Here is a 16,319-nt window from a genome sequence, read left to right as displayed (position 1 = left end):
CTCCGAGCCCAGGAACAACTGGCCCAGAGGCAGAGTGGCCCTGATCTTTCCAGTAGTGGGTCCCAGTTTCTTTCATTCCTACGCAGACATACTCCTCCTTTGAATGCCTGGTCTGTAGGCTCTCTATCTCTCCTGGCCTCTGTCTGACTATGGCCCCCATCTCCAGGCCACCTGGTCGGATCACCTTCTTCCTCTCTGAATGGGCTGATCTCTCCTATTCTCTCTTTGCCTCTACCTCTCAGCTTCTCCTCCTCAGAAACCTCAACATCCACATGGATGTCTCTAATCCCTCCCCTGAGCTCTTTTGTAACCTTTATGACTCTCTCCCTTTCCATTCTACACTCTGGTCTGACACACTCGGCCGGACACACCTTGGTTGTTCTCATCTCCTCGGAAATCCATCTCTCTAACCCTCTGACCACTCCTCTCTCTTGGCCTGCCCACTTTCTGGTCTCTTCCCACCTGAAACACCTTGTCCTGCAGACAAAACCTACCCCAACACTGCCACCTTCCTTCTCATTCATTCGGCCCATGAAGCAAGTGTCAGTGGAAGCCTTTGCCTCTACTTTCTCTGCCCCCCCTACACCTGCAGCCGACTCGCACTCTGACACAGTCCTATCTCACCTGCATCTTTCTATATCCAACACTCTGGACATCTTTGTCCCCATAATGAGAATCCACCTGAAACCTGTCTCCAAGTGCCACCCTTGGTATAACTTTGACCTTGCCACCCTGTAATGCAATTGCAGGGTGGGTGAGAGGAAGTGGAGGGCTTCAGATGTACCCTCTGACAAATTGGCCTGCCTCCTGCTCCAAAGACAATACAGACTCTCTGTCCTCTCCAAGAAGAGGGTCAATATCCAAGCCCGCATCTCTGCGGCATCTAACAACATGGCCAAACTCTTTAAAATCTGCAAGGAGCTGGCCAATCCTACTGCAGTTTCCACCTTTCCTGTTCCCTCTCAGGCCCTCTGCATGGTGCAGGCTTCTCATTTCATCACAATAAATCAGGACATCATGTCCTCACTTTCCGCTTCCTCTAACTCACTTAGGCCCCCTCAAGCTGCCTCTCCCTCTCCTCTTCCTTTTTCCACCTTCTCTTTGACAACACCCAACAATGTTTCTAGACAAGTCTGAGTGTCGTCCAAACAGGTGCTTCCCTGCTCTTCCAGAACTATCAAGGACCACCGTTTCCACCCTTGCTCCAGCCTTGGCTGATTTCTGCAATCACTCTTTCGCCACTGAATCTTTCCCCTCTCTCCTCAAGCACTCCCTTGTGCACCACCCCCATAAAAAGCCTTCTGCCGATCCTACCTGTCTGACAAACTATCGCCCAATTTCTATCACTCCTTTCCTGGGCAAACTCCTGGAAAAGATAGCCATCTCCCAGCTTACTCTCCACACTGAATCTTTTGGCTGTCTCCATGGCCATCAGTCTGGCTTCAGAGCAGCCAGAGGCATGGGAAATGCTCTCCTGAACACCCATGATGATCTGCTCTCTAATCTTGATTCCTGTTCTCCCTCTGTCCTCATCCTCCTTGACCTCTCCTTTGCTTTCGGCACAGTCAGTCATGCCACCCTGATCACCCTGACTCCGTGTGAACCCGGGCATCACAGATCAGGCCCTGGTGTGGCTGACCTCCGTCCTCCTGGATCGACCCTCCCAGGTCCAACATGGGTCCCTTCTCTCCACCACCTCTCTCTCCACATGTGGTGTACCCCAGGGCTCTATCGTATCATCCTGACTCTTCAATGTCTATTTGCCCCTTTGGCCCACTTAATCCCCACCTTCTCTTCTAACTTTCAGTATTATGCAGATGACACTAGCTCTCTTTCAGGCTTCCCACAGCCTCCTCATCTCCCTCGCTCATTCCTGACTGTCTATCCGAGATCCAGGGCTAGTGTGCCTCCAAGGATCTCTGCCTTAATGTCAGTAAGAGGGTGATCATTCTCATTGGGACCCATGCTTCCGCTTTCCCTCTCTTTCTCTCTCTCTGGCCGCCCTCCTGAGGCTCTATACCCTCGCCTTCCAGGGAGGCAAAAAACCTTGGTGTCATCTTCAACTCCACTCTCTCCTTCTCGCCTCACATCACGGACCTTGCCAAAAAGGCCCACTTACAGCTGAACCTCCTCAGAGGTATTCTTTTTCTTACTTTCCCCCGGAAGCACTTTGTCTTCAGAGCCCTGGTTCTCTCCAGGCTGGACTACTGCAACAGCCTCTTTCTCAATCTACCTGCCTCTATTCTCCACCCTCTGCAACTAATCCAGAACAGGACTGTAAGACATATCTTTGACCTCAAGCCAAGGACTGTATCTCTCCAGCCCAGGACTGTATCTCTCCAGCCCTGAAATCTCTCCACTGGCTCCCGGTGGCTCAAGGATCAAGTTCTAGACTCTTTGCATAGTGCACAAAGCTTTCCGTGACCGGAGCCTGCACTACATCCAACTACTCTCTCTGTCAAAATACCTTCCTTCTAGAGCCCTTTGCTCTCTGCTACCTTTAACTCTCTGTGGGTCAGACGCTTCTCTAGACAGAGAGTGGGGTGTAGATCTCTCTCCTCTGCAGGTGCTCCCTCTGGAACGTCCTCCATGCCCCTCTCAGACTTGAGATAGATCACCTGAAGTTCCGGAAGCAGCTCAACACTCTCCTTTTCGCCTCTGCCTGCTCTCCCTTGCTTCCCTACTAACTTACCTGTCTGCTGTTTGCCTGGTACCCTCAGAGTCTCCCTGGGTACCAGACCCCTCCTAGACCAGTCTTCCTTGCACTGCCTCCTGGTCTACCGTGCACTTAGGGGATGTAAGCTGTAACCCCTACAGCCCCCAGCTTCCTAGAACTTACCTAGAGCTGTGCTGCCCCAGCTGCACTTACAGTCAAGCTGCCCTGTTCGCACTTCTCCTTCCCCTCTCCCTTGCACTTCCCATTGTCACACTTGCACGATATGAATAACACAAAGCCTAGAAGGATTGTTTTTCTTGTCTTCCCTCTGTCTGCCCCCCTTGTCTTGTGGAGCCTAGAAACACTTGCGTACAGGCGCGTTATAAATGTTATATCATATCATGGCTGCTTATCTATAATGTTTAATGCACCAATTGTTATCAATACATACATATACACACTAAATGTATTAATGACTAACTGACTGGCTGGCATGAGGCAGTTGCTGAGGGAGGTGCTGCAGTTGTGGTTGTTGGACAATGTGTCATCCCCATAGTTATAACACCATATATGCCACGTATCATCACAAAAGAATATATTCCTGTTGGCTATGCCAGGAAAAATACCATGCCACTGTATGAAAACCTGATGCTAGCAAAACAGTTCATTCCTAAGTAAGAAACCCTGTCCAAAATGAGGCCAGTATTGTCATGTAAGAATACTCATAATGTACGCTTTGAACCTTGATACCAGTAAACAATGCCATGTCAGAGTTAGAAAATATGTCCATACTGGCTGGTCCAATAAAGGCAAGTATGGCCATCTAAGTACACATTATGAAGGTTTTGCCCTTGATGCCAGTAAAAATGCCATGCCACAGTACGAAAAAATATTCACACTGGCTTCACAAATGTAGGCCAGTATGGCCACACAAGAACACTCTCAATCACCTGTTCAGCATTCATAAACTCACTCATACAACATACTCTCTCATGCACACACACGCATAGACCCAAACCCTTGCCAGTACACATACACAAATACATAAATGCATGTTTTTGTTATCTTACCAGCAACCCCAGTCCAAACTCCAGGCTCCACCTCTTGCTACCTGGACACGCGTGGTGGAGCTGCAGCGCCTTTGTCACTCTTTCCCTGGGCCTTTGAATGTAGAATGAGGTGCAGGTGTACCCCTTATGCACATCTGGCAATGCAGTGCCCCTTCCTGCATCCCCAATGGGACATGCCAGGCTGAGGAAGCCACAAGTCTTGCATGGTGCAGTGTAACAAGCTGCTAGGCATGTGCTCAGTGTTTACACTGGGCTGACTTGGCTCATCCATAATGGGCGGCGGCTTAGTGCTTCATCGTTCATTATGGGCGAACTGCCCCTCGTCCTGTAACTGCTGCCTGACAAAATATAAATGCCATATAAAACATGAGCACAAATGAGGGAGCTAGATGGTTTATTTAATTGGGAGGCCAAGCGACAGCTGGGGATGGGCTGGCCCCTACAAGCCCACCCCCCCCTCAAATGTAGCTGGGGCCCTGGGAGAAAGTACATGTTACAAAATTTAAGGTTGAAGTAATGGCTATGAAATGTTGGAGATCGCTACAAGAGGGAGTTTCTAAATAGTACAGTGATAGGGAAACAGTACAAATTAAGTAATGTGAACATCTAAGGTATTTGGGACTCGCTGTCCTGAATCCAATCCCTAATCTAAATTAGGTGCATTGAGTCACTCATGGTCAAACTGCCCTCAGGAATGGCCAAAGTCACATGGGGGCGCTATGCTTTTACTGGCCGGCAGCATTAAGGGGTGAGGTCTGATACGCTCACTTTTAGAAACAGAACTACCCACATCATTTTATTGCATTTAAAAAGAATTCAAGCTATCCGCCCTCACAGACGGCCATTCTGTCACAGACTGAAATGACTATCTTCCCCCAGCCTGTTATCACTCATGAGTGCCACTAATTTCAATTAGAGGTCCCGGCCACACGGTACCAACCCAAGGCTGATTGGTCAGTGCACAATACAACACAAATTGGTGCTCGTCATTTAGAGGCTACTTTTTCCAACATACCCCAGCGCAAAAGGTATTCGAAGAAACTGCCTGACAGGGAATCAGGACAGAGAAACAGCCGGCAATGATGTGGCGTGAATCACACGGGAGCGGAGAAGTTCTCCTGTTGCCGGCATGCAAGAGACTGCGGCTGTTTCTCTGTCCTCATTCCCTGTCAGGGAGTTTCTTCGATCGCCACGTGGCTTTCATGATTATACTTTGCCAAGTTACCAAACTCAGACTGGCCCGATGAAGGAAAATAATTTCCAAAATGCATTGGCAATTTTTGGTCCGATAGATTAATTAATTGTGGCAATTACTTCCTCACTAAGAAGCTATTAGTGACTTCTCTTCCTTGAGATTATTTTTGATATAAATAGTTTTGAAAAACAACAGAACATAATTTTTTTGTCTTTTCTAAACTAAATGCATTATTGTTGCTACAAGATTGAATTGCCAGCAATTTTGACTAACCAAATACCCATGCTGGGTTCTATGGAGAGCGGCTGCGTGACTTGGTATTTCACTCGGTCTCCTGCTTCACATGTATTTTGAGTTAGGGTGTCTCCAGACTCGTTGCAGCCAGCTCCTTTTGAATATTTTGATACAAATTGTTTGGAACAAGTTTCCTTTGTTTATAATTTTGAATACTGGACACAAGTGGATTGATTACCAAGTGGTGCCCACTCACTTCACTTCTTGTGATTTTACTAACTGCCCATTAATGGTAGCAGCTGCAAAATGCTGGGAGTACTACCCATATAAAAGCAGTGCCTTGGAAAAAATGCTTATCTAACAGTCGCATACAAGCCATAACTGTTAGCTTTTTTTCAGTGAGGGACAATGTGTATAAATAAAGCAGCTGAAGGCACACTTAGTTAAGACATTTTTATTGCATCAGTCATGCATTTACAGCTCCAATTAAACTACAAACTCTCAGAAGACTGCCTTGAAATAACACTGGCAGGCACCCTTAACACAAATGTTACTACCTGGTGAAGATAACTCAAAGAGGATGTGTTTTGGGTAGAGAGGATCAGGAAATGGGTGGAAACGTCCACAGTGTTTAGCATTGCCATTTGCAGTCAATAGGTGGATACAACCGCAAACAACCCTCACAGGATGTGTTCCTCCTCCTATCCCATCTCCTTCTTAAGCTGTACTCCAATACAATAGTTCCGGCTTATAGGTGACCCTGCAACCTAATAGCTTAACCTAAAAACTACCAAAAAAATCTTGTACAGATAACAACAGAGCATGAGAGTTTCAGTAGACTTTGAGGTTACGTTACAAAGATGGATGACGGTGACATTAAACATAAGAGTTTGGGGATACATTTCAAAATGGTTTGGTGAACATTTTCAAGAATTTTCCTGTAGCCCCCGTGGCATTCAAGGACATTTTTAGAAATGTATCAAAGTGGCTGCAATTGCCTAAATGATCACTTGAAGCATAATAGTGTTGTCAGTGCTTTAAGTGGGCCGGGCCCCGGAAGTCTCCAAAAAGTGGGGCTGAGCCAGGGCCTTATCGGGACGCCCCTGTCCCACTACAACATTGGCGGGACACATCCCACAGTGGCCGCAGCTGCGATGGGAGATGCACCCGCCATTTAGTCAGGCAAGCTGACTGTCAATCACTGTAAATTCCACTGGTGACCAGCCTCACGCGAGGGGTCACCAGAGGACGTTACTGTCCTTTTGTTACCACCCCCTCCCCAGGTCGCTGAGGTGTCTTTAACCCTCAGCGACCCTGGGGACTCCTCGACATATTTCGAGGTTTATAAAAGATGGCTTGAAAAGTACACAATTTAAGCCATCTTTTATAATGCTTAGCCAGCAGACAAAGACACGCCAGGCTTTAGTTTGTCCATAGTCAAAGCTTTTTTATAGCGCCTCGATGCCTGTGGGCTGCAGTGCGCTTTATAAATCCAAAAATAAAAAAATAAATAAAATGGCTAAGTGCTGGATTGAATTTTGTACTTTTCAAGCCATCGTTTATAAACCTAGAAATGTTTAAAGAAGATGGCTTTAAAAGTACGCAAACCATAAGATATGCACACAAATATATAAATTGTATATATCTGTGTGCGTACCTTACTATAGTTTGTGTACTTTTCAAGCCATCTTTTTCTAAACAGACATATGTTACATGTTTATGTTTATGAAATATGGCTTGCATAGTACACAAACCATAGTCTGGTACTCACCCAAATATATAAATGCTTACATGCATTTATATATTTGTTTAAGTACCTTACTATGGTTTGTATACTTTGTAGGCCACGCCCATCCCGTAGGCCACGCCCATCCCGCAAGCCACGCCCCCAAATGAGCGCCCCCCCCCATATCTTACCCCACTTAAGCCCCGGGTGTTGTTATTATTTCAGCCATTACCACGTTTCAGATGTCGACTCCTAACAGATTTTCACGGCACAGTTATGGCTTGAATGGCGTACTTACGATTTCCAGCACCATTAATATTCCCGCCGCAGACTTGACAAATCCAACATCGAGGGAGATGAATTTCCAGGTAAGCGTTGCGCTGCTCCCCACATCCGGGGTGCTGGTTTGAGTGCTAATTTTGGAGGGGAACTCGGCCATGATGTAAACGCTGCTGTATTCGTGGAGGTGGCTTTAACACCTGCAGCGGTTCCGCGGATCACAGAACCCAAACAGAACTCCGTGTTTGAGAGCCCTATGTTTCCGGGTTTCCCTCCGACGTCACCTTGCCTATCTTTGCACCGTGCCACCTTGCGTGCGCGGTGAGTGCTTTGGTGGGGGCCGCCACGTCGGCCTCTGAAGACCAGCGCTTTCTCTCAGCGGCGCACGCACAGTATGGTCGGTGGGTCACTGGTAAACTGGCCCTTCCACTCGGGCAGAGCTCGCACTTCTTTCTTCGGTTCTAAGCAGTGAGTTTATCACGCCTTCTTTTACAACTGCTGTCTTTAACTTGGGGCCAAGGCTAAGCACACGTCGGGCTTTGGCAGAAACTTTATTTGGTTTCTGTAAATGATTCTTTCCTGTAGATGGGTCAGCAAATGTTTGGTCAATAGTTTAACACAAAAGGCACTGGTGGGGGTAGGTGCACTGCCAGCGGGTAATCTAATGTTTGTAAAACAAAGCCTTGACGTGCACTATGCTCACTTATGAAAACAACATTTCTTGTGGTAATGACAGCAGAAGGGGATAGTGACTTCTAGTTAACCCTGCATTGTTATGTTCAATGGAATAATTTCCTGTTAAGGAGAATTCAGACTTTTTGGTTTTGGCTCATTTGGTGGGGCTTGCGCCACTTCTGTGGCAAAGCATTTCTAACACCAAGAGAATCAGGGATGGTGAGAATCAGTATTTCTGATCGTCACTGTAACTAGCAATCCTTAGGCATGAATTCGCGGCATGACAAAGAGATAATTTATGTCGCCAGTAGCTATTTTAACTAATGAGGGGGGTGTATTTTAATGATTGGTGTATACAGGGCTTTAAGTGGGGTAAGAGCTTGAGGGGGGGTGTCATTTGGGGGCGGGGTTTGTGGGATGGGCGTGGCCTAACAAAGTGCACAAACCGTAGTAAGGCACGCAAATAAATATATAAATGCATGTAAGCATTTATATATTTGTATGCTTACCTTACCATGGTTTGTGTAGTATGCAAGCCATCTTTTATGAACATAGAAATATATACATATTTCTGTGTTCATAAAAGATGGCTTAAAAAGTAAACAAACCACAGTAAGGTATGCACACAATTATATAACATTTATATATTTGTGTGCATATCTTATGGTTTGCGTACTTTTCAAACCATCTTTTTTTTAAACATTTCTCTGTTTATAAAAGATAGCTTGAAAAGTACACAATTCAAGCCATCTTTTATAAAGCTTTGACGACGGACAAAGCCCGAAGCATCTTTGTCCGTCAGCAAAGTTTTATAAAAGATTGATTGAATTGTTTACTTTTCAACCCGTCTTTTATAAAGACAGAAACACAGGAATCCCCAGGTTCGCCGAGGGTGAAGGATGCCTCGGCGACCTGGGGAAACAAAGGGACTGTAACGTAAGGAATTTACAGTGACTGACAGAAGTGCCAGCCAGACACAGCAACGCTGTCACTGGCTGGCACTTCTGTCAGCTCACCTGACATTAAAATGGCAGGTGAAATGCTTCTCGCCAATGTTGTGTGGGACCGGGGGGCCCTGGCAGGGCCCCGCCTCAGCCCCACTTTTTTGAGACTGCTGGGGCCTGGCCTCGGCAGACCCCGGCCCACTTAAAGCACTGGGTGTATAGCAGATAAATTCTTTGTCGTTCACTGTACCATTTTTCACCCCTTTTCTCGGGGCCCCATTTTCATCCCTTTCCTCGACTTCCAGACACCTTTCCTCAACGAAGACCCTTTTTCTCAACCCTCAGCCCACTTTTCATGGCCCCCTGCCCAAGAATGTCATTTGAGGTTCACCAGTGGTCGCAAATGCGACCCCTGAGGTCTTCCTTGCTACCCCTGTGGTCTCCCTGGCAACCCCATACAAAACCAAAACAACATTTCTTTTTAAAAATTGAAGCTCCTGGGCTGTGGCCAGTTCCATTTGGCTCTTTGTTTCTAGAGGGGCTGGCTTTCTTGTACAGGCTTCTTAAAAAAACAAGGGGTTCCACAAGTGTAACATTGTCTTTCTGGGATTCTCTACAATAATTGCTAGACTCATTAAAGGTTTATTTCAGGCACACTTCAGGGGGTGAGTCACTGATTTAGTCTGAAACGCCTCAAATTCACAATGCAGACAAAAACCTCCAAAAGTGCTTCGAGTAGAAAAGGCATCCATTTCCGACTATGGGCCGGATTCACAGAGCGTTTTCCTATGGATTGCACCATTATGAAACGCTTCTGTGAATCAGGCCTTATGTATTTTGCTTTTCGCAAGTTACAGTTATAGCATGTTTTTTTTTCTGCTGTTCTCTCTGTTGCGATCATCACAAGACATTGCATCTCGGTGTCCTTAGTCACTTGACGAAATCCCTGTGCCTAAAAGCTTGTGTACAGTGTAGAAATGTTTGATCATAGCACATAAAGTGGCCCTTGATTTCATTGTGCCACAATTGATGCTTTGTTGTAATGTGTCTATTGTTCCTATTTCCATGGCATGCTGTTCTGGATGTTTGTTTGCATGTAGGTGGTAACGAGTGACCAGAGTACGGGATGCCGTGTGAGTACTCTGCTTTCCCTGCGCTTCTTTAAATTCTTCAATACCTAGTTATGAGCCCTCGGAATGGTATTTATTTTCCCAACCTCTGAAGCCTGAAAAGTAGATCCACACAGGCTTGACATGTGGCCAACTTTGCATCGGACCTACAGATGAACTGCCCTGTTGTTAAATCTCAGTTACAGAGTGTAATTTGCTTTCTGACTTTGAGAACATTCAGACATGTAATTTCTCATTTTACTATAGCCGTTAAGCATGTGTGTGTGTGTGTGAGACCAACTCAGCCTTTCATGGTTAATAAATGAACACCAGCACAGTTTGAGGGATATTGTATGTATATTTGTTCTATATATAGTGCTTAAGGGTAAGTGCTATATATTCACACATCATTATCACTTGGCTTTGGACATCCGCTTGCATTCACAGTAATTTGTTAATATGGGCCTGTACACACTGACATTAACGATACATATGGTGATCCAGCCTTGTATGAAATGCATATCCAGTGGTCGAAGTGTACAAAAAGAAGTAGTGGAACTATGTTCCCTGGTGGCCTGCCCCCGCTCTCCACACGCCCCATCACTGCGCCCCTTCCCACACACAATCCACGCCCCCAAACCGACACACCTGCTATTTAAGGGAATGTTCAGTGCATTGCACTGAAGTGCAAGCTTCAACTTCTTCCTACACTTTTATTTTAAAACTAAACTATTCCAGAATGTTTTTTTTTTTTTAAATAAAAGTATAGGAACAGTGAAACTTAAAAATAAAAAGTATAGGAGCACCGCTCCCTGTCGGATGTAATTTGAGGGTCGTCAGGGGTCGCAACTGCGACCCCTGAGGTCTCCCTTGCTACCACTAAAAATAATTTGAATTTTTGTTTTTATGGAACCCATGTGGCTCTTTGTTTATGGAACAGCTTGCGTTCTTGCTCAGGCCTCTTGAAAAGAAAAACAGGGGGTTCCACAAGTGTAACACTTTGAGCAGTGACCCTAAATAAGAAAGAATAGGAATTTCAAATTGTCTTTCTGGAATTCTATACACTAGTTGCTAGACTAATTCAAGGTTTGTGTTAGGCACACTTCAGGGGGTGAGTCACTGATTTAGTCTGTTCTTACACCTCAAATTCCCAATACAGACAAAAACTATATTTATTTTGCTTTTAGCAAGTTGCAGTTATAGCATGTTTTTCTGGCATTGTCTCTGTTATGATCATCACAAGACATTCCATCTCGGTGTCCTCGGTCACTTCACAAAGTCCTTGTGCCTAAAAGCTTGTGTACAGTGTAGAAATGTTTGACGATAGCACATCAAGTGGCCCTTGATTTCATTGTCCCACAATGAATGCTTTATTTGTATTTTGTCTATCTTTACTATCTCCCTGGCATGCTGTTCAGGATGTTTGTTTGCATGTATGAGGTAACGAGTGCCCACAGTACAGGATGCTGTGTGATTATGCTGCTTTCCTTGTCTACTCTAAATTCCTTAATTCACAGATATGAACCCTACCAATGGTATGTATTTTGCTAACCAAAAGGGTTGACATGTGGCCAACTTTACACCAGACCGGCAGATAAACTGGCCTGCTGTTAAATCTCAGTTACTAGTTTAATGGTATCCACTACAAAGTGTGTAATTTGCTTTCTGACTTTGAGAACATTCAGACGTGTAATTGCTAATTTTACTATAGCAGTTACAATGGCTATAACCAGTAAGATAGCTCAGTGGGTTGAGCGCTCACTGCTGCGATGTGTGTGTGATCTGCAGGTTTCAATCTCGGCAAAGCCATCTCCACCTTTCATCCTTCTGAAAGGAATGAATACAAACACAGGTTGAGTGATAGTGTATGTATATTTGTTCTATGTAAAGCGCTTAAGCATAAGTGCTATATAACAACCCATCATTATCAATTTGCCTTGGACATCTGTTTGCATTCACAGTAATTTGGTAATATGGGCCTATACACACTGATATTAACAATACATATGAGGGTTCAATCACATTACAGTGATATCGTAACCATATTTATCGTAGTGTAATAAGGAACAATGCTATGTGATGCCACTTCCTGTTTTGTGAAATGTTGTGCTCCATCGCTTCCCATGATGTCACTTCGGGGTGGGGTCAAATGACATCACTTCCTGTGATGTCATTAGAGGTCAAGGGTCACGTGATGTCACTTCTGCTAGCCCTGACATTTTGGTGAAATGACGTCCCTGACAGTATTTTGGGATTTTTTAAAAATGAACTACTCCAGTTTATGTACCTGGATTCAAGAAATGGTTACGAGCGTTAGGTGGGAAAGGTAAGCAGTGGAAATTGGGAGGGTTGTCTGCTTTCAGCTTTTATGCTGTTGTTTTGTGGCTGAATTATTTCTTTTTCTATGGCTGTACGAAACGATGGACGTGAGGATAATGTTATGCGGATATGCATGCTGCAAATATGTGTGGTGAGAGGAGATATTTAGAAACCTTCATGTTTTCTTGTTACCTCTACCCAGGTTTTATTGTATCCCTGCTGCTGACTAGCCACATTTATTAGTGAGTTTAATGTGCCATTGTACACCCAATTAATTTCACATCATTGCATTTTACAAATGCTCAGTGAACATTATTTTCTGAACTTTTGTCTTGCATAGTGTCCTCTTCTTTTGCATAATTTTTATTGTCCATATATTTCAGTTCTATATTGTTAGTAATTAACTGCAGCATCAGCTCGTTGTGAATACCAAGAGTGTTCTTGCAGCAGTTCTAAAAGCATTACCAAAAAAGATTGAGGATGCATCGGCATAATTACCCGTTTGTAAGAGTTAGCCAATTTTAGCCACTTTGTTACATGCCATATCATATTGAATGTAGTATAAAGAGGGATTGTCCAGTGAGCTACTTCTAAGCCAATGTTTTGCTCAACAGAACGTGGCTTCAACTATATTTACTTTCTTTTTCACATCGGGCAATGTATAAACCTGTGCTAATTTGTTTACGTTCTCTAGTCAATGGGAGATCAAAGTTCACTTTATACTGTAAATTACTTTTGTAGTCAATTACAGCAGGCCAATACATTTTATTCCTCTTGGTCCTGGTGATCAAGTAACATTTCACATCAAATTCAAGCTTATCTTTTCGGCGTACAAAGTTGTCATTTAAAAGGAACATTTGTGTACTGTGATGAACAAGGAATGAGAGTCAGACACAATTAGTTCAAGGTTTTGGCCTGTCATTCACTTTAAACTGTTGGTGCCTTCCTGGTTTGCTGCTCTTTTCATGGGCAGTTGGTGAGAGGTGCAAGTGGATCTAGGTCACCTGGCCTAAGCCCCACCCACCTTCTTAACCCTGCCTCTTCCTTTCTGCTCTCAACTCTTAGATAAAGGGCGTATTTCGCCCAACCGTCCAACGCGAAGGGCAGACGAAGAAAAGGCCAATTCCTGTTTGGGCCTGTTCGGACCACGAGGACCCAGGGCCCGAACCCCTGCTCAGACAACAGGTAAGCATGGGCCGAAATGTGTTTTCTCCCTCTGTCCCCACAGGCCATCCCCACCATCATCAGGCAACACCAACTTCTCCTGTGCTGGGGTGAGGACAGGTGTTCCATGGCAGAATAAGTTGTGCATTTGTAAAAGTTGTATTCTTGCGCCTCAGCGTATGTGTGCCCGCGCCCACCCTCCCTTTATCCCGGTTGCTCCCTTGTTCTGGGCTCTCCAGCCCACCATGCTCCCATTCGTTTGCAGGCCCTTTAAATCAGCCACCAACGGCACCATCTGCCATGGCAACCCCCTCGGCCAAGGACCAGAGGCTAAGGACAGCTCTAGTGGTGCCTACCATTGTCTGCTGTGATAGCACATAGCCTGCAGCTGTCAAACTGCTGCGACTAATCGGATAAGTCAAGTCTGGGTGTTTTGTATTGTGCTGTGCAAAAAGACTTAGCCTTTTCCCTCCTTCTGTGAAAGTCAAATCTGGGTGTTTTTTTGCATTCCGGTAACTGTGGCATTGTTGCTGGGTCTCTCTAGGCTCCCACCTAGATCCTCAGAGGCTGCAAGATGTGCTGTTCATTGTTGTGAGTTACTTGTTCCCCTCCTGTGTCTTCCTTTGTTGTGACCCTGGCCCCCCTCATACTCCCCCTGCGCATTCTGAGTTGTGTGCCACAGGGCTGTGCATCTCTCTCTCTTCTCTCACTCCCTTCTCCTTCATCTACCTTCCTCGCACCCTCTATGGTGCTCTCTTTTTCTCCCATCTTCTCTAACTGCTACTCTCCCTTACCCTATCCCTCTCACTAAGTCTGGAAGGAAGAAGTTCAAGAGGGAAATCCTGGTCTCCAACCCAGGCCTCCCTATCGCTGATACCTACACCAGTGTTTCCTTCAGACAGACTCTCACTGTCATCCTCTTTGTCATCTCCTCTCCAGACTTATGGAATCTTCATATGGTCTTGGTTCACTCTCTTTTCTCCTCTTCTCTCATTAACAGTGGCACTAGGTGGGAGATCCTTTTGGCCCTATTCCACTCCGCCCAAGACCATCATTAATGTCTATCTGAATGGCACCGTCTTGGTTCAGGGCCCTCGGCCAAATCTCCTCTTTTTTGATAGGCGTTTCTAGTGTCTTAACAACATACTCCCTTCACATGCTACTCCCTCTGCCACCTCCCTGGCACCCTCCTCTTCCTCTTCTGGCCACCCTCGGGCTCCTCTACCACCTCTGCAGGGTGTACCTCAAGCTTGTACCCATCCACGGAAGTCTATCAAATGTGGCAACCTGCTCTATGTCGCTACTCTAAACTCTCGTTCTGCTGTCAAACACTCCTCTGACATCTGTCACCTCGAAGAACTCAACCTAGATGTACTTGCTTTTGCGTGACATTGTTAATGGCCAGTACTGTCATGAGTTTTGACACTCTCCTCCCTGTGAGCTACAGGATCATCTCCGAAACTGGAACAACCTACCTGGAGGTGGAGTAGCCCTGATCTTCCCAGAGTGGGTCTCAGCCTCTGTCATCCCTACGCAGGCCTACTCCTCCTTTGAATGCATGGTCTGCAGGATCCCTATTTCTCCTGGCCTCCCTATTTCTCCTGGCCTCCCTCTAACTGTGGCCACCATCTACAGGCCACCTCACCAGGTCACCCTCTTCCTCTCTGAATGGGCCAACCTCTCCTCTTCTCTCCTTCCCTCTACTTCTCAACTCCTCCTCCTTGGAGATCTCAACATCCACCTGGGTGGTTCTAATCTGTGGGGTGAAATAGCCCCTGGATGCCAGAGTCGTTAGTGTACATGCCCCGAAATAAAAGGCCAGTGCAGAAATGATGTCAGACATAAGGCCTATGGAACCTAAATCAAAAGGAAAGAAAGTGGGCCTAAAAATCTGAAGATGCTAAAATGTTCGCAGTGCATCTCATGAAGGGAAAGAAAGACCCGTGGCAATGATGTTTTGACAAATCCATGGAGAGCTACACTGATATTCAAGAAACCGCAGTGCACCGTATCTTAAATGAAATACCAGATTGTGCTCCCAGCAGCTGCAGTGAAATGGAGCATTTTACATGTAAAATAAATAAAAAAATGTCTTTTTGTTTCCCCTCATCTAAATTAATACTATGCTCAGCTAAATGTTCACCAGACTTTCAAAGTGTGAACATGGTTTCTGCCTATTACCAGCTCATCCACATGGACAATTTCAAAGCAACAAGCAGATATTCTTTTGAAACTGTGTGCCCTATTTTATAGCAATTAAATGCATTTATGTACGAGATTACAGGCTATTTGCTGCAGGGTAAATAGACAGCCATTTCTTCAGATGTGAAACCAATCTCCAAGACCTCCCTCTGTTTCCCTGGAGATTAAGGCCTAGTTGTGTTCAGCCATCACTGCCCTTCCTTAAAAATACAAGCAGGAATACTTTTGGGATCAGAAATGCGGTGAAGACCAGATAACGTCAGGTCTGGTATTTAGCACTTGTGACCTTCAGTCCCATTAAAAAGTGCAACAGTGTGGCTATTAGACATTGAAGGGGCAGGCAAAATCTAATCACAGATCTCTATATCCTGATGTCATGTGCCCAAAGAGGAGAAGTGAATCTTAAAAAAAAAAGGTGGGGGCCCAGAAAATGAGGAGTGAAACTGCACATTGATTTGAATGGGAGAAACACATGTTATTGCATACAATGGATAGCGTACATCGCACACAAGTCATTCCAGGCTTTTATTAAAGATGAGAGTCAACCCCTTCTAACAATCCTAAAACGATTTTGGTGGGATAAAAACAAATAAAGTTATTAATGAAAATGTGATTTGGGCCTTCCCGTGATTCCCAGAGATGCAAAAAGTTGATTAAAGCATGCTAATAATATTTAATATGACTCCCGTAAGAGCCATATTTTTCGCTGATATGGTTCCTGAGTAAATGAAGAAAAACTGTATCTC

At 45.2% G+C, this 16,319-nt stretch overlaps 1 protein-coding gene and 1 long non-coding RNA gene across 2 annotated transcripts in view; one reads left to right on the top strand and one right to left on the bottom strand.

Annotated features, from left to right (window-relative positions):
* The window catches only part of PLLP (plasmolipin), a 175,361-nt gene extending 167,801 nt beyond the window's left edge, over positions 1 to 7,560 (bottom strand). The window contains exon 1 of the mRNA XM_069653335.1: positions 7,180 to 7,560. Coding sequence (XP_069509436.1) covers positions 7,180 to 7,320 — 141 coding nt within the window. The 5' untranslated portion in view covers positions 7,321 to 7,560. The remainder of the gene's footprint in view (positions 1 to 7,179) is intronic.
* The window catches only part of LOC138582241 (uncharacterized), a 29,211-nt gene continuing 20,438 nt past the window's right edge, over positions 7,547 to 16,319 (top strand). Inside the window, exons 1-2 of the long non-coding RNA XR_011304992.1 lie at positions 7,547 to 7,628; positions 13,273 to 13,392. This is a non-coding gene — a long non-coding RNA (uncharacterized lncRNA). The remainder of the gene's footprint in view (positions 7,629 to 13,272; positions 13,393 to 16,319) is intronic.

The sequence above is a fragment of the Ambystoma mexicanum genome, chromosome 1p, assembly GCF_040938575.1.
Source record: "Ambystoma mexicanum isolate Mex_15411 chromosome 1p, UKY_AmexF1_1, whole genome shotgun sequence".
Lineage (NCBI taxonomy): Eukaryota > Metazoa > Chordata > Amphibia > Caudata > Ambystomatidae > Ambystoma > Ambystoma mexicanum.
Note: the sequence above shows the minus strand (reverse complement) of the source record. Positions and strands in the feature narration are given on the sequence as shown.